This window comes from Harpia harpyja, chromosome 14 (genome assembly GCF_026419915.1).
Source record: "Harpia harpyja isolate bHarHar1 chromosome 14, bHarHar1 primary haplotype, whole genome shotgun sequence".
NCBI classification, from domain to species: Eukaryota; Metazoa; Chordata; class Aves; order Accipitriformes; family Accipitridae; genus Harpia; species Harpia harpyja.
In genome coordinates this window covers 7,606,350-7,628,218 of record NC_068953.1, presented here as the reverse complement: position 1 = coordinate 7,628,218, position 21,869 = coordinate 7,606,350, and the positions used below count along the sequence as shown (strand labels likewise).

Genomic DNA, 21,869 nt, shown 5'->3' with positions numbered 1-21,869 from the left:
CCTGCCAGGGCCCTTTGCGGCTCGGCGTGACGTTAAGGGAGCTCAGGCTGGAGGAGGGAAAGCAGAAAAGAGCCAACGTCTGTTTGTGTTGAAGCCATCCAGCATTTTTTGCAGACATCAGCCAAGCAGCAGCAGCAATGCCATTGGTGGGAAGACGGAGTTATTTGGGGAATGCTGGACTCCGCACCATGAGAACAGCAGGGGAGGAGGTTGGTTTTAATTTAACAGGCCATGTTTACTCTTCCCCTCTCACCTTTGGACTGTCTGAAATGTTCAAGGAAAGCCCCGGCAGGGAGGAAGGGGCTGTGGGTGCTTCCCCCTCCCCACAGCTGCTCCCACGGCCCCCCCGGCCCCGCTGCTCTGCAGCGCTGGGCTGCAGCAGCCTCCCACGTTGCAGACCCGGGGCAGAGATTTCTCACACAATGAAAAAACAGGCAGATGCAAAGCCTTGAAAATACCCAGCTTTAATCTGTAAACTTGCAAAGAAAGACCCAGGAGCAGAGCAGAGGCGAAGGAGGGACGGGGGCAGGTGAGAGACGAGCAGCTGGGGCGCAGGGCCAGGGAAGATGCTGGCGGGGATGGATGTGCCGGACAGTCTCCGACTCCAATGTGCAAAAGTGCCATGCCCTCCACAGCTGCCCTTCGCATCAACTCTTCAGCTATATAACCAAATATTCACCATCTCACCACCCTACGTAGCGGTCAGGGGAGCCAGCAGCGTGCTGGAGGGGTCGGCAGGTCCAGGCTGAGCACCGGGGATGTGCAGCAACGCAGGGCCCAAGCCTTGTACCTTGTGCCCTGTGTAGCAGCATTTGCTGGCTGAAGCATCTCAGGCATCTGCTCTCCAGAGAGTGGGTTTCAGCTGCTATTTGCCAGTGGCAGGAAGAAACAGTTGTATGACATGTGCAGTGATGGGACAGAAACCCAGCCCACCCTGGGAGCCGGCAGGCACAGCAGCCCCAGACCACCACGGGCACCTCCACCCCACCAGCTCCAGCCTGCGTGAGACCGGAGATGGTTTTGTCTGGAGGGATTGAAAACAAAAAGGCTTTTCTTGTTAAAAAAAAAGAAAAGTCTCTAATTCCTGTGGCTACAAGAGGGGGAAATAAAGTTTCTTCCAAATTGCCGTGTGTACTAGAACTGCCCCAAGCATCGCTCGGGTGCTCCAGGGGGAGTTTTATTTCTCACGTCAGCTGCGCAGGCAGGGAGCAGGCTTGGCTGGACGCTTCCCCATCCTGGCCCTTCCCTCCGGCAGAACCAGGACACAACAGGGACATCGCTGCCCTCGTGGAGGCAGGAGGATAAAAGCTGACATTAGCAACTGCAGCAGCGAGGAGCCACGGTGAGTGTGGGCACCAGCTGGACTCAGCTGTGGGGCAGCCTGGGGAGCAGAGCTGAGGCTCCCTGGAGGGAAGCCAGAGCCTGGCAGCACCGGGGACGTGGGGGCTGGATCAGGCCCTTTCAGCCAGACGAGAGCAGTGCCGAGAGTGGGGATGGCTGCAGGGGAGGAGAGGACCGGCGGCTGTACGAAGGCTCATCCATGACACACACGCAGCCCCTCCAGCCGCTCCCAGGAGCCCTCAGCTAGCTGCGGGGCCGTATCCTGCTCAGGTGATGGAGGCACCACAATGGCTCGCTGGCCAGGCTGGCAGTCATCACACCGCGGTTATTCCCCCAGTAGCACACAGTAAGCTCCAGGCATTGCCCCGCAGGGCAGCAGGATCTGGCCCCTGGATCCTGGCGCCAGGGCAATGGCTCTCCCTGTGCACGCTTCGCTCTGCCGAATTGTCCCGTCCACGCTTGGCTTGTCAGAGCCTGGTTTCCTCGGGCACTCAAGGGCAGGATTGGGCCCCTCTTCTGCCTCCTGCCTGCCTGCACCCCCGGGGCTGCCAGCTCCTCCCGGCCACTCTCAGGCGAAGGCACAGCAGCTTGATTTCTTCTTCTGTGACTCGATGTAGTCATGGATCTGGAAGCGGGGCTCGTCCGGCGGCTGCACCGCGCGCTGCTTCAGCTCCCTGGGGTGGTGGGGCTGCGTTACCCCCCCTGCCTGCTCCAGTGCCAGTGCGGGAGGCAGTGGGGCTGGGGGGAGACCTCCCTTGCCCGGGTCCCCCAGGTACTCACTTGGCAATGGCCAGGAAGGCTAGCTCCACGTTCATGCCCGTCTTGGCACTCGTCTCCATGAAAGGCACCCCGTACTCCTGCAAGGGCAGCACGGCCCTGTCAGCGGCCAGCCCCAAAATTCCCTCCTGTCCCTCCGAATCATCCCTGTCACCTGGCTGAGTCTTGGGGACAAGGTGCCTTCCCCTCCCTGCCTTGCCCCAGGGTTTGTGTGCAAGCGGCTGCCGTGCTGCCCGTGCTAGAGCCAGGTGGGTCTGGGTACCCATTAGAGGGGATGGCACAGCTGCATGGGGACCCTGAGCGATGTGCAATTGTCTGGGGGGGGGCTGCGGTTGGGACAGACCCTGGCATGGCTCACCCTGGCCAGCGATGCTCCATCTTCCGTCCTCACGGCCCTCTCGCTGCTCACATCAGCCTGCCAAGGGAAGGAAAGTGTCACCGCATACCAGGGCCAGCTGGCACCCTGGGGGCATCTGGCAAGCAGGCAATGTGGGGTGTGCAAGGGGTTGCCAGGAACTGGGGGTGTTGGGGACCCAGGAATATCCAGTGCCCAGAGGCGAATCCAGTACCTGTTGAGCATCTGGAATCTGGTGGCATTGAGGATGTGGGGGGACATCCAGGACCTGGGGACACTGGGGACTTGGGGCAGCACCCAGTGGGTACCTGTGGGCATCCAGGACCCAGGGGGGCTTCTGGTACCCTGCTGGGCATCAAGTATCCAGCATCATCCAGGATTCAGAGAGCAACCAGTCCCAGGGGAAAATCCAGTACCCAGTGTGGCATTGGGCACCCAGCAGCATCTGGGACCCCTGGAAAGAATGTGGGTCCTGGTTGGGCATCTGGGACTTGGGGCTACCTGGGATCTGGGGGTGCATCCAGGACCTGGGTGGCCATTTCATACCCAGCAGCATCCCATACCCAGCAGCATCCAGTACCAGCAGCATCCCATACTGGGAGCCTCAGCCTCGTGCTGCCCCCCACTGGCTGCCGGGGACACTACCCCCCCCGAACCCCCCAAACCTCTGGGGTCACCTCTGGGGCCTGGCTGAGCCCAGAAAGCGGCAGAGCCCCACAGCGGGTGTAGGCTGGCTGCACCCAGACGGCAGGCAGAGCACCCACGGAGCCCCATCCCTCCACAGCCACAGGGACGGCAAGGGCACGGCACAGCACGGCAAACCGCGGGGTGAAGGGGGACCCTGCACACACCTTATTGCCCAGCAGCATGATGACCACGTCCTTCTGGGCGTACTCGTGGATCTCTGTCAGCCAGGCCTGTGGGGCAGCAGGGATGTGTCGGGGTGAGCGGTACCCTCGTCCCTCCCCTCCCAGCCCTCACTCACCCCCACAAGGATGGGGAAAATGACTTTTTTTTGGCATGGGAACCATTCCAGCATGACAGCTGAACAGTCCTGAAAACGCCCCGTCTCCTGGCTACGGCCCAAGCCTACACGTAGCTCACGTCCATCCCAAACCACGTTTTCTCCCTCCAGCCATTTACCGTGTCCCTAAACAAAACTCACCCAGCCATGCAGCACCCAGCCAGGTGCCCCAGGGACAAGCTCCCAGCCGGCTGGGTCTGGCCAAAACAGCCGGCACTTATGTGTAAAACAGGCTTCAAACTGCCCCAAACACCCAGCAAGCCATACACGGCGCCCACGACCCCCATTCCCAGGGAGAAACACGTTCCTGACCCACGGAGGGGACTCACGCGGATGTTGTCGAAGGACATCTTGCTGGTGATATCGTAGAGCAGGAGCAGGGCTGGAAGGGAAGAGGCAGAGGCATTGCCCTGCTGCAGGGATGTGCTCCAGCTGGTATTCCCCCACCCCTGCCAGACCCCAAACCCACCTTGGGCATCCCTGTAGTAGGCATGGGTGACGCTGCGGAAACGTTCCTGTCCTGCCGTGTCCCAGATCTGCCGAAAAGCCGCCCCGGTGAGAGCGGGGAGGGGAACCCCCTCCCAGGTAGGGATGCCCCTGTGGCTCCCGGCCCTGCCGGACCACCACTCTCAGCCTGGGAGGGAGTTCAAGCAATCTGGCTGGGAATTGCTCACCCCCTCCCAAAGCTCACCTGCAACTTCACCTTCACGCCGTCCACGGCCACCACTTTGTTCTGCAGAAAAGAAGGAGAGCACGCTCATCAGCCCAAAGCATGCCTTGGTGTGGGTGCTGGCCAGCCCCGGCGTGGAACCTGTCATGCCCCGGCCCCTCGGCTGCTCTCCCCTGGCCAGCAGGATGAAGCCAGGCTGCCCATGGGGATGGACGTTGAAGCCTCATTGCTACAAACCCTGGTCCTGCTGGGGGGCTGCGATGCCGCACGGTGGCTGTGGGGACATCCCAGAGCAGCATCCCCTCGTGTCAGGGTGGAAAATAGCAGAATCAGGCCCTGACGGAGACAGGACACCAAGATCCCAGCCTGCTTTGGATCTGGTGCCTCGGTCACCTCCTACAGCCAGCACTCCCATCTTGTGGCTCCCAAGTCCCGTAACGAGCTGGCTGACGATGCAGGCTGCCCCGCAAAGCCCGGGGATGCCGATCTGCTCCGGCTCCTGCCGGGCAGCCCCGGGCTTGCAGCAGCCCCTGCCCGCGTGGCCAGGGGAAGTTCGGCAGAGCTGGGGAAGTGGGGAGGTCTTGCATGAACTACATGCAAATGTGTATTCATTAATAACATCTTGGTGTGCTTTTATAATGTTTGCCCACCATAAAGCCCTGACCCTTCTGCCACGATTCCTCTGCTCCCTGTGCCGAACGAACCACTGCTGCACTAAAAATTTGGGCTATTTGCAGCAATTTAAGGCCTTCGCATGCTACGAGCTGCCTGGGGACACTCAGTGGGCGATGCTGGGTCTCCAGCTCAGGTTTCCTTGCTGGTGGGAGCCTTGCTTGGCCCTTAAAGGTTGTTGCAAACACTGAGCTGGGGGGGTTGCAGGTAGCACAGAGCTTTATCCAGCACAGCAGGAGGAAATCTCCTGGGTTAGTTGGGGCGGTTTGCAGCCAGGCAGCCAGGCTGGGACTGGGGAAGAGAAGAGGCATTTGCAAGTGAGTGGAGAAGTCAGTTACTGGGGCTTAAGCAATCGCTGTACCCAACTCAGAAGCACAGCGACTTCTCTCCAGAGGCCTGAGAAAAGAAAAGCAGGAGTTACTGAAGGGCTATTTTAAGACTATTAAAGAATTGTACTTGGAGGGATGATTCTGGAAAGAGAAGACCCCTATAAATAATTTGGTTGCCTGAAATTGTTTGAAATGGAAATTCAGCCCATGTGGAGATGATAAAAGTTGAGAAAATGGGCTGAATAAAACAAAAAATGTGCTCTAGGAGACACTGGAAATTATTTACCAGCAGCAAGCCATGAGCTGCTGGAGGGGATGCTTGCACAAGGCAGAGTGGGTACCTACGAGCTGACAACATCCCTGGGGCCACCAGCGCTGAGCCCAGCAGTGGGACGGGGCAGATTTTCCTTCTTTCCTGACTTTATTGGAAGGACAGGCCACGAGACCCCTCCAAAGCGAATGCCCAGCCCTCTCCCCCAGGCCCTGCTCCCCAACCCCCCAATTCCCCCCTGCAAGCCAAGAGCAGCCCAGGCAGCAAAGGCAGCAGAAAACCAGAGCAGCTGCAGCTGCGGAGGCAGAGGAAGCGCCGACCACGCTCGACACGTGTCGGCAGCCGCAGGCAGAGCCCAGACCGGGGACAACCCCCGTGACTTCCAGCCTGCTGAAACGCCGCTCTACCCTGAGCTGCAAACAGCTCTGCCCGCCTGTGCATGCCCAGAGAGACCCTGCAGCTGAAATTTGGTGAACAGAGAGCAGCGGGAGGGTTTAAATGGGATCTGGTGACCTTAACAGCTCCTCGGCAGCCCATTTCAGCCCTTTCCAAAGCACAAAATTACAGCAACCAGCATTTGCCCCCCAAGCTGTTGGCCTCAGCCTGGCCCCGGTGGGCCGTGCCAGCTGCCTACTGCACACCCCGAGCCCACGCATCTGGCCGGGATAGGCCAAACCGAGGCTTTTTGCTGATTTAAAGGCAAGAGGTGACAGTCCCAGCGGGCGCTTCCCTCTGTTACAGCTCTCCCAGGGAGAAGTGGAAGGGTTTCAGCAAGTGCCTGCAGCTGGTTGGGAGAATATTTGGGGAGCAGAGGCTGGAAACCCCCTGTCCCTCCTTCCCAGCACCCTGTCCTGGCTGAGGTGCAGATTGGGGGAGGCGAGGGGCTGGCAGCTGTGGTGGTCTCACCCGGAAATCTATGCCCACGGTGGCTATGAACGTCCCGGAGAGAAAGGCCCCGTCTTTGAACTGGAGCAGGAAGCAGGTTTTCCCCACGCCCGAGTCTCCAAGTAACATCACCTGCAAGATGGGCGCAGGGAGACGTGTCAGCGGGATGGGGAGGGGGCAGCGTCCCTGGGTGGTGCTGAGCCCCCCCCCCCCGGTCCCATGTGTCCCTCCATTTCTTTCCCCAGGGCTGGTCCTGCTGGGTCTGGGGATGCCCCTGAGAGCTGGGGGTGGGATGGGACCCCCGAGGGTACAGCCATATGATGCCCCAGGGCAGTGGAGCAGCCCCCAGCCACCGAAAAGGGGGAGAGCAGAAGAGGAGAGCTGGTGGGAAGGCAGGTACCACACCAAGAAGAGATGTCTCCAGGCCGGCCCCTGGCCATCTCCCAGCCCAGCAGGCTCCTGGAGAACCGGCCGCAGCTCCCGGACACACGGAGCCGCCTCCACCCACGCTTTGCCCCCAGCCCGGGTGTGCCCAGCCCAAGGGCTAGTTCATGGCTTGGGCAAACGCCGCCGCGTCTGGGACTCTCACCCTGCCTGCCACAGACACCAAAGCAAACACGGCGCCTTTTCCCCTCCTGCTAAGCAAACAGGCTCAGCCCAGGCTCCCCAACTACTCCGGCACCGCCGGACTTGGGCAGGCAGCAGCCAGGACCAATGCTGGTCTCCGTAAGCACAGCCTTACCTGATGCCCTGATGCCATGCTCTCCTCCCTGCTCGCCGGCAGCAGCCCTTTCCTGCCCGGCAATAATTAACCTGACACTGACTGCATCTATCCCCTGCCTAAAAATGGCAGCGAGCAGGACTCCACCAAGAAGGTCCATCCCTGCAAGCCCACCCTGCTGGGATGCTGGAGCCTGCAAAGCAAACCCACGCAGCCCTGCTGCCCGGGCAAACACAGAGGGCTGTGGCCACCCTCGGCAGGGATGGCACAGAAAAACGCCCTGCGGGCCAGCACAGCCAGAGCTGGGGGCTGGAAATGCTCTGCCTCCTGCCAATTCACTTTGCTGGTAAAATCCTTCCCCTGGACACCCCAACCCTGCCCAGGCTGGAGGGCAGCTGGGAACACTGCTCAGTTCTGCCTCCACCTTGCTCCACACCAAGCTGGCAACTGATTTCCTCCCTCAAACACAAAAATTGCCCTCCACTGAAAGGAGTCAGAGTGGAGAGGATGAGGGCAAAGGAATAAAAGTGTTTTGGGGAAGGTGGCAGCACACGGGACCGCTTTGGGAGCCGGCTCAGTGAGGTGGCAGGACTGTCGGTGCTGGGCTCAGCCTGGGGCTGCATATTAAATTTTTTGGATAAAAGGTTCATCGGCCCTGTGCCTCCCCTCTGCTGCCAGGAAGAGGAGGGTGCTTCCCCGGGGTGACCCTTGGCCGAGCTGGGCTGGGGAAGAGGGGGGCACTCGGGGAGGAGGGTCCTCACCCCGATCCCTGGCAGGGGTGCAGGGGTGTTTGTAGTGTGGGGGCTGTGGGCTGGGTGCGGGGCCCTGGCCTGGCTCGGCTTTGGGGCACGCACGCTGTCTCCCTCCCCGGTGCCCTTGGGGTGCTGCGATGGGCTGGACGGGGTCCTGTTTCCCCCGCCCTGTATCATGGAGGGCACTGCTGCCCCAGCTGGCAGGGCCCCCCCTTGCCTGGAGAAGCGCAGGATGGGCTTTCAGAAGGCAGAGCTCGGCCGTGTCCCACCCCCAAGTAAGTCCCACTGCCCACCCACCAAGCCGAGACCCCCAAACCCCCTCTTTCTGCAGGTGGGCGACCGGGGGGGCGGGACCCCCGTCGTCACCTCGGGGCAGGGAGCCCCTATCTCCACCTCCCGGGGGATGAGGACCCCCATCCCCACATCTGCTAGATCTGGGACCCTCCCGGGGTAGGGGCGGGCAGGGCTGGGGGGGTTCCGCTGGGCCGCCGCCTCTTTCCCCTTCCCCTTCCCCTTCCCCTTCCCCTTCCCCTTCCCCTTCCCCTTCCCCGGCCCGCAGCCGCTTCCTGGGCGCGATCGCGGCATCGGAGGAAGCGGGCGGCCCCCGGGACCCCCCCTGGACCCCTCCCAGTCTCCCCCGGGCCGGCGGGGCGAGCCCCAACCTCCACCCCCGGCAGAGCTTTTGGGGGTCCATCCCCGCTCCCCCCTCAGCCCGCGCCACCTCCCACCTTGCCGGCCAGCTCGTAGTCCCGGGGCGGAGCCGGGGGGTCCCCGCTCCCCGCCGGGGGGGTCCCGCTCCCCGCCGCCCCTCCGGGGCCGCTCATGGTGCGTCCGAGCGGAGCCGCCGAGTCCCGGCCCCCGCGGGACCAGCGGGAGCCGCGGCCCCACCCGGCCCGGCCCGGCCCGCCTTCCTCCTCCTCTTCCTCCTCCTCCCCGGCCAATGCCACCCCCAAGGCTGTGCCCCGGCCGCCTCCCTGCCCGGCCCGGCCCGGCCCCGGGATGAGGAAGAGGAGGCTCAAGGCTGGAAACCTGCCCCCCCCCCCCGCACCCCCACACCGGGGACCCCGGGGTGCTTGGGTTTGCCAGGGGCTCGGCGGCACCGGACGGCGGGCAGAGCCGTGGCATGTCCCGCCAGGCACATGGATGGGGAGAGAAGGAACCGCTCACCCCACAAATGAACAGCCCCCAGCCCCCCCCCAGGGTGTGGGGATGGAGACCCCAGTGCTGCTAAATCACCGCCACCACGCTGGCTCGGTGGGGACGGTAGCTCCCGCTCCTACCCCACCGGTCCAGTTGAGGGTGGGGGGTTTAGCCCGTCTGCTGCAGCCCCGACGGCTGCTGAACTGGGCCCCGGGTTAGCACCAAGGCGCAGAGAAGCCGGGAGGAAACCAGAAGCAGCGGCCGTTAGCCGGAAGCCATGCACTGCGGCGAGCCAGTTCAGCGGCTCGGCTGGGACGGCTGCCAGGGCTCCCGCTCCCCCCGGCTGCTCACAGCCCCCAGCATCATACGCCGGCCATTGGGATGTGGTTCATAGCACTCTTCATTTGGGAAAAGGCCAAGCGTGGGAATGCGGGAGAAGTCCTGGGGGAGAGCCAGGAATGTTGCATTGCCCAAAAACTCACTCCATGAAACCCCATCCAGGTCCATATGTCTTCAAGCTTACAGGCACCACTCCATGGACAGGAGCCTTCAGCTCCCTCTGATTTATTTTCCCCGGGGATACCCAGCCCATTGCCCCAGCAAGTCCAAGGCTAATCTCAGTGCGAAGGCCACGCGTGGCTGCGGGAGGTCCGATGGCAGAGATGCCCTCTGCAACGTCACCCGCCTCCGCGTCTTCCTCGGCTGCCGGCTCCTGCTCCAGCCAAGCCTTCCTCTGCCCCTCGGGAAAGGGAACCTGTATTTCCAGTCCCATTACTGCGCTCAGACCCACCCAGGGGATTTATAGTTTATATACGCTCTTTCACCAGGGAAGTGCCCAGAGCTGAAGGCTGGAGACACTCGGAGCTCCTGGAAGCGGCTGAGCTCCCCTGCAGCTTGCTGGGGAGGGGGGCTGGAAGGATACAGCAAACCGTGTTGGTGCTCATGGAGTTGCCTGGGCAGGAAAAACGCCTGGCTGAGCATCACCTCCCCACACTGTCATTTGCTGCAGGAGAAACAAAGCAGCCGAGAGCTGGCAAAGGTCAGGAGCACGGCTGAGCCTCCTCTGCCTGCCCAGGGCTCAGCACTGCCCGCAGGGGCACTCTTGGCTGCCAGCCCCTGGGCTGCTTGGCCCCAGACCCCCCATGCTGGTACCACATGTTTCCCTGCTTCCTTGGCCTGGACTCGAGAGAAAATCCCCACGGGTAATAGCATCCTCATGGGTAATAGCCATCCCATGGGTAATGGCCTCTTGCTGAGCCCCAGCCTTGTCATGGATGCTGGAGGGATGCTGGTCTCACTGTGCAGTGAGGTCCCAAGCGCTGTCTCTGTCCCAGACTCCCCCGGGAGAGAGGACACACGTGTCAGAGCCACTCACTGGCCCCGCGGCAGCTCTGCAAATAGTGCTGGACGGCAGCCGAGTGCTTTTTCCAGGCGCTGTAGCCATCTGCCTGACTTTTCGTGAGGGCCCTGGGCCGCACAGGCAGGACACAGGCTGGCTTCTCCCTGGGAGAGCAGGGCCGCTCCAAAGGCAGCTTTCAGGGTGTGATGCAAAAGGCTGCACTCAGGCACCGCCCCACAGAGAGTTTTGGGATGTGAATCCTCATCCATCCTCCATCCCCTCCAGCAACCGAAGCGCGCCTGCCCCCAGCTTGCCGGCAAGCACACAGCCAAACAGGGCCCCTCATCCAGCAGCACCAAAGCAAATTCTCCCAATTCTTTGTGCTTAGCACCGCTTAGAAGCATAGAAACGTAGCTTATGATCACCCAAATAAAACTGCTTCCCCAAAGGTAAGCAAGGTTGCATAGCCCACGGACCAGGAATTGGGTTCTTACCGTAAACCCAATGCCCACGGTAGCGGAGAAGGAGCCAGGAATGAACTTGCCCTGGTCAAACTGGACCAGCAGAGATGTCTTCCCCACGCCGCTGTCTCCGACCAGGATCGTCTGCAAGGACCAGGTAAAGAGGGGTCAGCGCATGGGAGCAGGCGATGCCCAAGCCTGCAGGCACAGCATGCAGCCAGGGGCTGGGCGTTTAGGGAGTGGGTGCTGGGGGGATGCAGCAGTGAACACAGCAGGATCGGGAGGGACCAGCCTGGCCCCAGATCATGGCGGAGCCATGGGCCCCATGGAAGCCCCATGGCAGCCCCCCTGCACAGCCCTGCTCAGCAGCAGATTGTCCCCATGGGCTGCTGGGTGCCAGCATCAGGGCCAGATGGCTTGTCCCACTGTGCCCAGTTCTTTGCTGTCCCCTTGGGTCCTGCCACCTGCCTGGTGAGGAATTTCCACTGCTCTGACCATCTCTGTAATAAATGAAATGTGCCCCAGACTGAGCTTCAGGCATAAGCCCCGCTGTGCCCTCCCCAAGTGCAGAGGTGGAAGAGAAAGCAAAGCGCAGCCCGTCATGGGGAGTGAGCAGGAGAGACACTCCTGCCCCGGCTTGGGAAGCTGCTGAGCAGAGGCAGCCTTGGCTTGCACAGCCCTGGCGGAAAACCTCTTTGGGAAGACTCTGGCAGCACTGGGTTAGGTCCAAAACTGTTTAGTAAAGACAGCATCTCCCGCAGCTGCTGCACACAGCCACTGCCACAACCATGCAGCCTCTCTGGGGCACCGGGCTGTTTTCATGCTGCATTAATGCCATGGACCCACAGTGCTCCCCCCCCGCAGGGTGCTGGGTTTGAAGTCATGGAGCCTCTCTGCCTCTCCAGCCCTTCATGGGAAGCCCCAGGGCTCTCCTGCAGGGAGCAAAGCTTGCTTGTCCCCGAGCAGAAGGGACAAGGGAGCTGTGCAGATGTCAGAGCTGGGGCATTGCCATCATCTCCCGAGCAGCCTCGAAGCTGCCAGCCTGTGGCCCTGGTACCCACACCGCATTCCTGGGGAGCCCATCCTCCCTTCTGCTCCTGCCCGTGTTCCTCCAAATCCCCGGCCTAAGGGAGAGCAACGGTGCAAATGCAAATCCCTCCCTCCCCTCTCTGCCAGTATCTGGGTTTTGTTTGCAGAGCCACCAGCACAAACATTCCCATCCTTTCAGGAAACCGAGGCACTTTCAACCCTTTCAGAGGGACACAAGTTAAAATAAACACTCTGCTAACCGGTTTCTTGCTCAGAAGTGATTTTGGCTCTCTCTTTCAGGACACAGGTGTTGCTGTAGCTGCTGCCCTGGCAAGCGCTGAGCTGGCCCTGGGGCAGTGTCCCGTCCCCCCATCCTGGGTCCCCTGCCACCCCTGAGGCTGCATGGCTGAGCCAGCGAGGTGCTGGGGCTGAACCCCCCCACTCTCTGCCTCCACCTGTGCTGCACTTCACTGCATCTGTTGTTTCCCCCTCAATTTGTGTTTAGTCTGATACAGCTCCAACAGCCCTGCTCAATCCCAGGGCACCTCAGCTCTTCATCCCCACCCTGGGTGACATCGTGAAGGTCACTCTTTGCCTGCCGAGTGGAAGCTGTTGCTTCAGCATCTTCCTGATGGCCAGGGGAGCCTCCGCATATGGCCGGTCCCATCCCTCCATCACCTGCCCTGTACCGAGAGGCCCCGAGATGAAACCCAGCCTGGCACCACTTCAGGCACTGGACGTACCCCCTTGTGAAGTGCAGGGCAGAGGAGCATGGAGGAACGTGTTTAATCAAGTGCCCAAACAGCCCTGGCAGGTCAAGACCTGATTTTGTGCTCCACAAGGCCATGGGGGACCCAGCCACCAGGCACGTGCCACAGCACCCGGCACCACAGCTCCTGCCACTCCACGGCCCCAAAGGAGTGGGCTGAAATCAAAAGCCAAGGAGCTTGAGGACCACAAATGAAGCAGGAACATGGACTGGCAGGAGACCAGCATCATGCCTTGCATAAATCACCGCACCACAACCTGCCTGGAGCCTGTTAATGCCGATACGCTTCAGTGAAATGCTCGCTTCGGTGAATCAGCATTTTCCCTTGGAAAAAACATCCCAAACCCCAAACATCTCCTGGGAAAAGCCTGACCTGCTGAGCAGAGCTTTTGGCAGGAGGGAGCCCTGCACCTTTGCAGGGCTCAGAGGCAGCAACCTGTGGTCAGATCTGCAGCCAGAGATTTCTGTGCCCTCCCCAACTAGATGTCAGGCTGTTTGCAGGTCACTTGTACATTCAGAGCAGCCTTGTGGGTTGGGAGCATGTGCAAGAGCTGGGGGGATGTTGGGAGGCAGAAATCTCTGGGTGAAGTCCTTGCACGTGGGCCAGAGGAGCTGGGTCATCCCTTTCCCTGGGGGGAATTTCCCTGCCCAAGCCCCCTTTGGCTTTGCCCTGGGGCCCAGACACATTCCCTGTGCAGAGAGAAGGATCTGCCCTGGAGCAGCCACATAGGAAAACACCCCAAGAGTTCATTACAGTGGGGCTCCTGCACCCCAGCACTGCATTCTTTGGTGCTACACTATTCCCAGGTAAAACACTGGTGCTGGGAGGTGCAACAGAACCAGCTGCACCCTGCATCACTGTCTTTGGGAGCAGTTAATGCAGAAAATGGCATTAATTATGGAGGGAGGAGAGATGGCTGGAATGAGCACCAGAAAGCCTCCAGAGCCCAGGATTTACAGAGAACATGTATAAAAGGCAGACTCCCCTATTAATAATTTAATTGGGATTTATAAGAGAGACAACTCATGAATTGCTTCATGACTTAATAATAATAACAGTAAAAGTTGGCCTGAATAAGCCAAGAGATTCCTAATGACTTCAGGAAAAGCTCATGGGCTCTGTGGATGTACAGCACAGTGGAAATCACCCTGGCCTTCCTGGCTACAAAATAAACATAAAAGAAGAATAAAAACCCCTCTGTGGAGTGGATGTGGCTAGCCAGCTGTTGAAACCTCAGTTTGGACATGCCTGAGTCATGATAAGAAGCCTCCCAGTGACAAAGCTCCGTACCCGCCCTGCCTCTTGCCAGCATCCTCAGCCACAGCCCAGCCTCCCCAGCACCCTGCGTTTTCCCAGGTGTTTTCCTTTGCCTGGAAAACTTTGGCAAAAACGTTCAGAGATTCCTTTTGGTGCTGTAGTTCTTCTCTGCATGGTGGTGTGGGGATGGAGCAGTGCTTTGCCGGGGTGCACGCACAGGTGGGCTGGCCAAGGCACAGAGGGAAACCTGGCCAAGACAAGGAAAGCCACTCAGTGACAGTCCCAAAGCACCGCTCCTGAGCCCCAGCACAATCAGAGAAGTTCTTGTTTCCAGCTAAAGGAAATTATTTCCACTGTGTGGGCAGAGGTAACTTCGCTTCTCCACCACCCCACAGCTCGCCTGCTCCACAGCCCCAGCAGAAAAGCAGGCACAGCTTGTAACACACCCCCGAGCAGACCTGTCTGCCAGCTCTGCCTTAGGGAAAGAGCAAATATCCCTCCCCACACCTCAAGTTAGGGGCTTTGGGATAATTCAGACCCAGGTGAATCACCTCCCTTCAAAACCGCTGCTGGCTCAGTGCAGGTTGCAGACACAAGGCAGAGTGATGGGGCAGTGAGGGCAAACCCGCTCAGATCTCTCCTACCCGTGCTGGCAGCCAGTGAGCAAAGGAGATATTTTGGTCTAACATGCCTAGGGAAGAGAGGTTTTGCACGGCTGTCAAAGCAGTGTAGGGAGGTGATTGCTGCATTTCCAGTGCCAGCCAAGCGGGAGGAGATCTAGGACAGCGCGTGTGGTTTGAGGTTATCTTCCCAGTTCATTTTTGAGCTTTAACGTGTGGTAGCTGGACCTGAGCTAACATGTAGCTAGCAGGAGCCTGACAGCGTAAAACTCCAGTCCTGGGGGATGCAGGGAGAAGAGAGGTGCCCTCCACAGGCTCTGCTGCTGCTTTCAGAAAGCTGCTGAAGCCCCAAACCCAAAGACTTGCTCCCAGGTCAGCAGGATTTGTCGCAACAAATTGTGGCGATTGTATACGTGCACCCCAGCACAACTGCCTGCAGAGCTCAGCCAGGGCGCAGCATTGGGAGAGGTCTAAGAGTGAAGCCGTGGCTGCTTTATGCCCCTGGCCACCCTGCTGTCATGGTCTCTCAGGGATGCATTACCGAAACTTATTTCTACCTGCCCTATGTACAAAATTGTATTGCCTCTCCCCTCCTCCAGGCAGTGCTCCAGGGCAACTTGGATGCTGCTGGATGATGCCTTGAGCTGTCCTGTGCCACAGGGACACCTCAGGGCTGTCCCCAGCCTGCCCAGGCACTGTTTCACCACGGCCAAGCCCCTTACACTGGTTCGAGCCAGAGCCCCGGGCCCTCTGCCAGCCCAGCTGGACCCTTGCCCTGGCAGAGACTGCATTTCAGCCCTGTAGACATGAGCTCTAGGGCTGCGCATCAAACAAAAGCTGGCTTAGGTCACACAGGGGATCCCTGTTTACAAACCCCCTGCTAACACCTTGGATCAACCACAGCCCAGGGTCATATCCCTCTCCCCCTGGGGCTTGTTCCAGCTAAATGGATCCAAGCATCCAATGGGAGGAAGAAGAATTTGGCAACGGGTCAAATCACCTGAAAGCAGCATCCGTCACTTGTGCCAAGTGAAACTTTTCTGGAACAGCCCAGAACAAACCCCTGCTGTTCCCACTTTGATTTGCTCCTAGCCCATTTCCTTCCCAGGCCTGGGTTTAGCCACCAATCAGAAATCACTTAACCTTTGCCTCCAGAGTGCAAAGCTCGCTTGGGGTTTCTCAGCACATCTGAAATGTGATTCCTTGCTCAGAAACAAGATCTAGCTAGGTATTTGCTGCCTCACATCCCTGGAGCAGAGCAGGCTTGTTTCTGCATGACAAGCAACCCAGCTAGGAGCAGCAGCCTAATACCAAGGGAAACAGCAGAGAACATGGGACTGGGATGGTTATTTGCCTGGGCAGCTCTTCTGCCCAGAGACTCATTTCCACCAGTGTCGTTCCTTTACTGCAGCAGCTCATTGCTGGAGAAGAGAGAGTTAAGGCTTTGCAAAGAATCAAAGTTTCTTGAGTCATCCCTGGAGGCATGTCCTACGTACTAGGTGTACAACAGAAATGAGAGTTGCTAGTAATTGATATTTTCCTGCTAATCAAGGGCTGGGCACATTGCCCTGAGTAGAGCAGGATGTAAAATAGACTGGGATTTGTGAAGAGGGATCAACACAGCCCCAGCCCTTTCCCCTGCTCTGCTCTACCCCTGCTTTTCCCCTGCTGCCCAGGGGTGTCGGTCCCTGCACAGTCACTGGGGACTGCAGCAGAGGCTTCAGGACAGCAAGAGGGAGTGATGGGTGGATCTGGCAGAGCTCAGCGTCTCCTCCATGTCTCCTGGAGTTGCAGGGCAGCGTCTGACTGCAGGGAGCAAAAGCCCTGCTCCAGCAAAGCCTGCAGCAGAGCCTGAGCCACCCAGGTCTTGCGGGGACAGCAGCAGCCCCGGCCACCCTCTGTGCAACGTGGAGTTACAAAACGCAGTCCCAGGGACCCCGCAGAAGAGAAAGATTTTAAAGCAAGGAGGGCAGGGATGGACGTCTCTTGGGACACCGCTATTTCATGGCAGGGAAGTCTCGGCTCCTTAGGCTGCCTCTGGCAAACAGAGCCCCGGAGCGCAGGTCCCCCCGACCCCCCGGAGCATGCACAGGACAGCGGGAGTGGCTGAACGCCGGCTGCGGGCTGTGCCGCGGGGCTGGCCCTTTTCCAGCTCTCTCGACCGCTTTGCTTTGCAAACACGCCCGATCCTGCCGCCCCCTCCCCACCGTCACCTGGGAGGTGGCGGGGACCGGGGCCGAGCCCCGTGGGTTGCCTGGCCCCGGCCGCCGCGAATTGGGGGGGGCGGGGGGAAGAGCTGCAGCCGCATCCCCCCACCACCCCGCCGGGACGGGGGGTGGCGAATGGACCCCACCGAGACAAAAGAAGCGAGGAGGGGAGAGGGACAGAGTTTGCCGGGGAAGTTCAAGCAGGCGCCCGACCCCGGCAGTTGCTCTCAGGCCGCCCCGGCACCCCCCCCGCCCCCCCGGGTTCCCCCTCTCTCCGAGCACCGCCGCTGCCCCAGCCTTACCTTGTGCAGCAGGGCCTCGTTGTAGCCAGCCCCCCCCGAGCCGGCGGCGCGGGTCTCCATGGCCGGGGTGCATGGGCCGGCTCCGGCCGCCGGCGCTGGGGGGGGGGCCGGGCCGGGCCGGGCCGCTCCTGCAGCACCACGGACAGCGGCCGCGCCGCCTTCAGCACCACGGACAGCGGCAGCGCCGCCTTCAGCACCACGGACAGCGGCCGCCCACCCCACCCCGGCCCGGCCCGCTCCGGTTCCGTTAGTGCCGGTCTGGCTCCGCAGGGGCCGCGGTTCGGCCCGGCCCGGTTCAGCACAGCACGGCTGGGTTTGGTCCGGTTGGGTTTTGATCGGCGCGGCCCGGTTCAGCACGGCCCGGTTCAGCACGGCTCGGTTCGGCTCGGCCCGGGCCCCCGCAGGACAGCGGATCTGTGCCCGGCTCCTCGCCGCCGCCGCCGTGCCCGCCCCGCTCGCAGGGTTCCCCCGCCCGGAGGAGGCGGTGGGGGGGAGGCCGGTCCCGCCCGGGGGCGGAGAGGCCGTGGGAGCTCCCCTCCACGCCGGCAGGGCCCGTGGCAACTTCCACACAACCGCTGGTTCCTCTCCAGGCCCCCCCCCCCCCACCATCTCAGTCCGCAGTGATAGAGGCCCCCCCGCCTCTGCAGAGATCCCGGGGCTCCCTGCCCAAAGGCACAGCGATCCCTCACCCTCGCTACTAGGAAACGCTGCCCTTCCTCCCTCCGCTGCGGGACACGGTCAGGCAGGGCTGGAAGGCAGCCCTGGGCAGAGAGTTTTCTTGCTGCCAGCTCCAATCAACTGCTGAGCTGAGAGAATGAAGCCAGGTCCGCTGCACCGCTTGAGCCGTGCTTCACATCGGGCTCATTGGCACTTGTGTTAGGGAGCCCCACGCCTGCACTCTGGCTGCTCTGGCTGACACCCCTCCAGCCATCAGCCCATACAGCCGTCTGGCATCCATGGGTAGTGGCAAAGCACAGACCTGGGTGATCAGCAGTGTCACCCCAGGAAGGGGCAGCGGCTTGCGTTAGCCAGGCCATGTCAGCTTCTTTACGAAACTGGTGCTAACCTGAGCCTGGCTACCCTGGCAGCTGCCCTTTGGAAACTCACTGCATTTACAGGGCCCAGTTAGGAGCCTGCTTGGAGTGGAAAACAAATTGTGTTTAAAAACAGGAGGAATCTGTGCCTAAACCTGGAGATGCCAGTCGATATCTCATTGAGATCCTTTTATTTACAACTCCCCTTAGAGCAATCTGGTGTTGTCAATTAGAATGGAAAGAAATTAATCTTTACTGAGAAGTTTATTTAAGAGAAACTCAATTCAATCTCCAGTTCCCTCCTTCCAGATCAGCAGACAGCCCCAAGCCAGAGAAACAGACCATGCTTCCAAGAGCCATCTGCACGCGTCCGATTGCTGTTTGACTGCCTGGGCCTGACATTGCTAATTATATCTGCCCGTTATTTCCTCTGACAACAGAGACAGTTCTGCCGGGTCGGATGATCGGTCTTGGCAACAACAGCCAGAAAAGATGAAAAACAACCCAGAGGGATAGGGGGTTTTCAGGCTTGCCTAAGGCCAAGAAGCTAAACCCAGGCCCGACACAGACCATCCTGCAGCCAGATCACCCTTTGGTCTCAAGCACTGGAAGACAATCAACAGCACAAAACCAAGCTATATCATGAGCCACAGTGTCTGGATCAGATAATTTACAAGTGACGTGGCCAGCATCGTGGTTCAACATAGTGCACACACTCCATACCAGGTAGGGCCAGGAAGATGAGAGCAACAAACCTCAGGCAGACTTCAGCAAAGCCAGGGCAGCTCTCTGACCTCTTAAATACACCAAGAACTTGTCAAAAAGCCCATGGGTGTCAGCATAATCCTTTCCATGGGTGTCCCAGTGCTGTAACGGCCCCTCGAGGATGGAGACCTCATGCTAACACGTTTCAAGTGCATGCTCAGCCTTCTCCTGCCCCAGTGCCTGCACAGAGCGGGGTACTGCCCCAACCTGAGCTGCCTGCTGGGTCACACAGACCTAGATCTGCCACAGGCACCGTGTGGCTCTGCCCTGGGTACCCAAGCTGTGCTGGTGCTCAGGCAAACCTCTCCCGGGGCATGGGATGAACTTAACCCCCAGTGACGAGGAGAGGAAGCCCCCAATGCGCTACCAACTCCAAGACTCCAGCCCTGCTTACCTCTGGAGGGGTATTACTGGCACATCCCTGTTGCAGGAGGGGCTCTGAGGGCATCCTCTGACCCGTCTCAGTTTCAGCAACATTTGTCTCCCTTTTCTGAGTCGCAAAGGAGAGCAGCGAGGAGCTGCTGCTGAGCGAGGGCCTGGCTGGGAGGAAGGAAAGCCCTGTAAAGCCAAATTCTCCTTTCCTACTGTAGGCACTGGCATTACACCAGAGACACATTTGGCCCTGCAGGCTTAACAGCACTCAGGAGGAAGACAATTTTCCTATCTATCATGATATCGCCAAGTATAATGCAGCCTAATGAGACAACACAGATTGATGGCAAAAGACAGGCACCAGCACAGCCTGGCGCTGCTCCAAGGGCTTTATACCATTTTATGGCTCTGGGGGATCTGACCGATTGCAGATAAGTGGTACCAGCAGCTTTATCAGAGCCCAGCAGCATGACACCTGCATCACCCTCCTCCCCTCACACACCAATTGATATGTTTCCCCACCATCCAAAGCAAACCACTTGCTCTCCCAGACCCGCCCCCCCCCTCCCCCGACACCAGCAGAGGTTCCTGGAAGCCAGCAAGCAGTTTATAGCCCTAAGCAATCGCTGACCAGCAGAAATCAGTGCAGAGCAATGAAATCACAGGAAATGACCCGCAAACGGCAGGAGTGATTTCAAATGAACCTGCAATTTAGCTCCATTGTTTGGTCTCCTTTGCTGGTAGACTGTATCTCTGATAGCTTAATTACTTGTCTATTTGCCTTGAGAAGTACAGCTATTAACAGCTCAGGAGTTTCTGCTTTACTGTACTTCTCCCTCTCTCCTGCTTGTTCTCCATTAACCTACTGTAGTATCTCCCTGGACTGCCTGTACAATACTTTTGGGAGGAGATCTGAGCCCTGCCAATGTCACTCCCTCCCCATGAACTAGGGAGGAGTCAGAATGTCATCCTCTGAATCTGTTGAATTTTGCTTTCTTAATTTCATTGCAATAACTAACCCCTGCTCTTTAGCCCTTTCTGGCTGAGGAGTCCAACCTAAGGCACAGCCCAGAGTAAACCCTCCACCACCACGAAGTCTGCAAGTATTTCTCTCTTTCACTAGCTTTGCTAAGTCAGGAGATCTGGGAATGATCTGGGTTTATCTTGGTTATCTGAGATGGCAGCGGAAAGGAGAGATCAGACAGTGCGAGCTCAATCAGCCAGCACTAAAGGAGCTGCATTAGCAATTACTCAGCCTTATCTCCTAAGGACAATTTCACCAAAATTGCTAAAGCTGCCCGTGAAAGCACGGTCTGAAACACCCAGATTCTTTTTCAAAGGTCCTAGATTAAATAACAGAATCGGGGGTTGGAAATGTCACTGAAGCCCAGATGTCCTGGTTTCAGCTGGGATAGAGTTAACTGTCTTCCTAGTAGCTGGTACAGTGCTATGTTTTGAGTTCAGAGCGAAGAATGTTGATAACACTGATGTTTTCAGTTGTTGCTCAGTAGTGTTTAGACTAATGTCAAGGATTTTTCAGCTTCTCATGCCCAGCCAGTGAGAAAGCTGGAGGGGCACAAGGAGTTGGCACAGGACACAGCCAGGGCACCTGACCCAAACTGGCCAACGGGGTATTCCATACCATGTGACGTCCCATCCAGTACAGAAACGGGGAAGTGGGGGGCAGGGATTCGCCGCTCGGGGGACTGGCTGGGTGTCGGTCGGCGGGTGGTGAGCAATTGCACTGCGTATCATTTGTACATTCCAATCCTTTCATTATTGCTGTTGTCATTTTATTAGTGTTATCATTATCATTATTAGTTTCTTCTTTTCTGTTCTATTAAACCGTTCTTATCTCAACCCACGGGTTTTGCTTCTTTTCCCAATTTTCTCCCCCATCCCACTGGGTGGGGGGGGAGTGAGTGAGCGGCTGCGTGGTGTTTAGTTGCTGGCTGGGGTTAAACCACGACACCAGAGCAGAGGAGGACTCTGGAAAGGCTCAGCTGTGGCGGCGGGCAGTAAAGTGGGATGGGAGCCAGGGCAGATCTGTTGGTGCAGGGCCATGCACGGAGGGGGTGCACACACCGATTGATTCAATTACTGCCTGTCCCAGGAGGGCTCTGAGCCTTTTTTTTAAAGCCGCTGCCAGAGTCTAAACCGCGGCCCAGAATCTCGCCAGAGCCGGGGCAAAAGCAGCGTCTGATCGTGTCGCTCCATGTCCCATCACTGCTGGGCAGGGGCTGGGAACGCTGCCCACAGGCAGGCACCGGGCAGGGGCTGCAGGAGCGCAGGTGTCAGCTCATCTCCCACTGCCGTGTTCCCATCACCAGCGATCGCTCTGCCACTGTCGGGGCCGCTTTGCTCACTGACACAGCTACTGAGCCTCACGCAAGTGCTCGCTCCAGCCCCAAGTGTGGCTGAGATGAAAAGACAAACCGATTTGTTTCTGTCGGGATGCATCACTGGGTTTCCTGAGAAGTGTTTCAGCAACGCTTCTTCTCATACAGAATAGCCTTGCCTTGTGTTTCCTGAGCCACTTGCTGCCTAAAGAGAGAGGGTCTCGGCTGAAAAAGCCGGGCAGGACCCAGTTCTCCCCATCAGGACCCCCTTGCCCTGCCTGTGGTGGGGAGGGCAGCATCTTCCCAGCCACAGCTGCCCCACAGAGATGCTGGTGCAGAGCCCAGTGCCTTCCCCTGCTCTTCACTGCAGCCTCCTCCGCAGGTGGCTGCATTTATTCATTCCTCCCCAGGGTGTCTGCAGCACCCCAGCACCCACG

At 59.2% G+C, this 21,869-nt stretch overlaps 1 protein-coding gene across 4 annotated transcripts; it reads right to left on the bottom strand.

Annotated features, from left to right (window-relative positions):
- Positions 1 to 439: 439 nt before the first annotated feature.
- RAB37 (RAB37, member RAS oncogene family) lies at positions 440 to 17,574 on the bottom strand. 4 transcript variants are annotated; one of them, XM_052808473.1, is made up of 10 exons: positions 16,923 to 17,318; positions 10,771 to 10,881; positions 6,346 to 6,456; positions 4,189 to 4,230; positions 3,967 to 4,033; positions 3,827 to 3,879; positions 3,325 to 3,390; positions 2,477 to 2,533; positions 2,122 to 2,198; positions 440 to 2,015 (listed from the first exon to the last, which is right to left on the bottom strand). In XM_052808473.1, exons 1-10 carry the CDS (start codon positions 16,980 to 16,982, stop codon positions 1,910 to 1,912), a joined length of 750 nt encoding a protein of 249 aa, XP_052664433.1. In that variant the 5' UTR covers positions 16,983 to 17,318; the 3' UTR covers positions 440 to 1,909. The 4 variants fall into 4 exon arrangements, 3 of the variants coding, with proteins under 3 accessions (XP_052664433.1, XP_052664434.1, XP_052664435.1); XR_008238307.1 differs by lacking the exon at positions 440 to 2,015 and adding an exon at positions 2,782 to 2,927 and having other exon boundaries at positions 2,180 to 2,198; positions 16,923 to 17,320; XM_052808474.1 differs by lacking the exon at positions 6,346 to 6,456 and having other exon boundaries at positions 16,923 to 17,574.
- Positions 17,575 to 21,869: the final 4,295 nt, after the last annotated feature.

Coding starts and splice junctions, on each gene's coding strand:
- RAB37 (XM_052808474.1), bottom strand. CDS start 17,531: ATGGTGGGGGGGGGGGGGCCTGGAGAGGAACCAGCGGTTGTGTGGAAG. Junction 3,391..3,826: donor TGTCCTTCGACAACATCCGC/GTGAGTCCCCTC, acceptor GCTGCCCCACAG/GCCTGGCTGACAGAGATCCA. Junction 2,534..3,324: donor TCATGCTGCTGGGCAATAAG/GTGTGTGCAGGG, acceptor TTCCCTTGGCAG/GCTGATGTGAGCAGCGAGAG.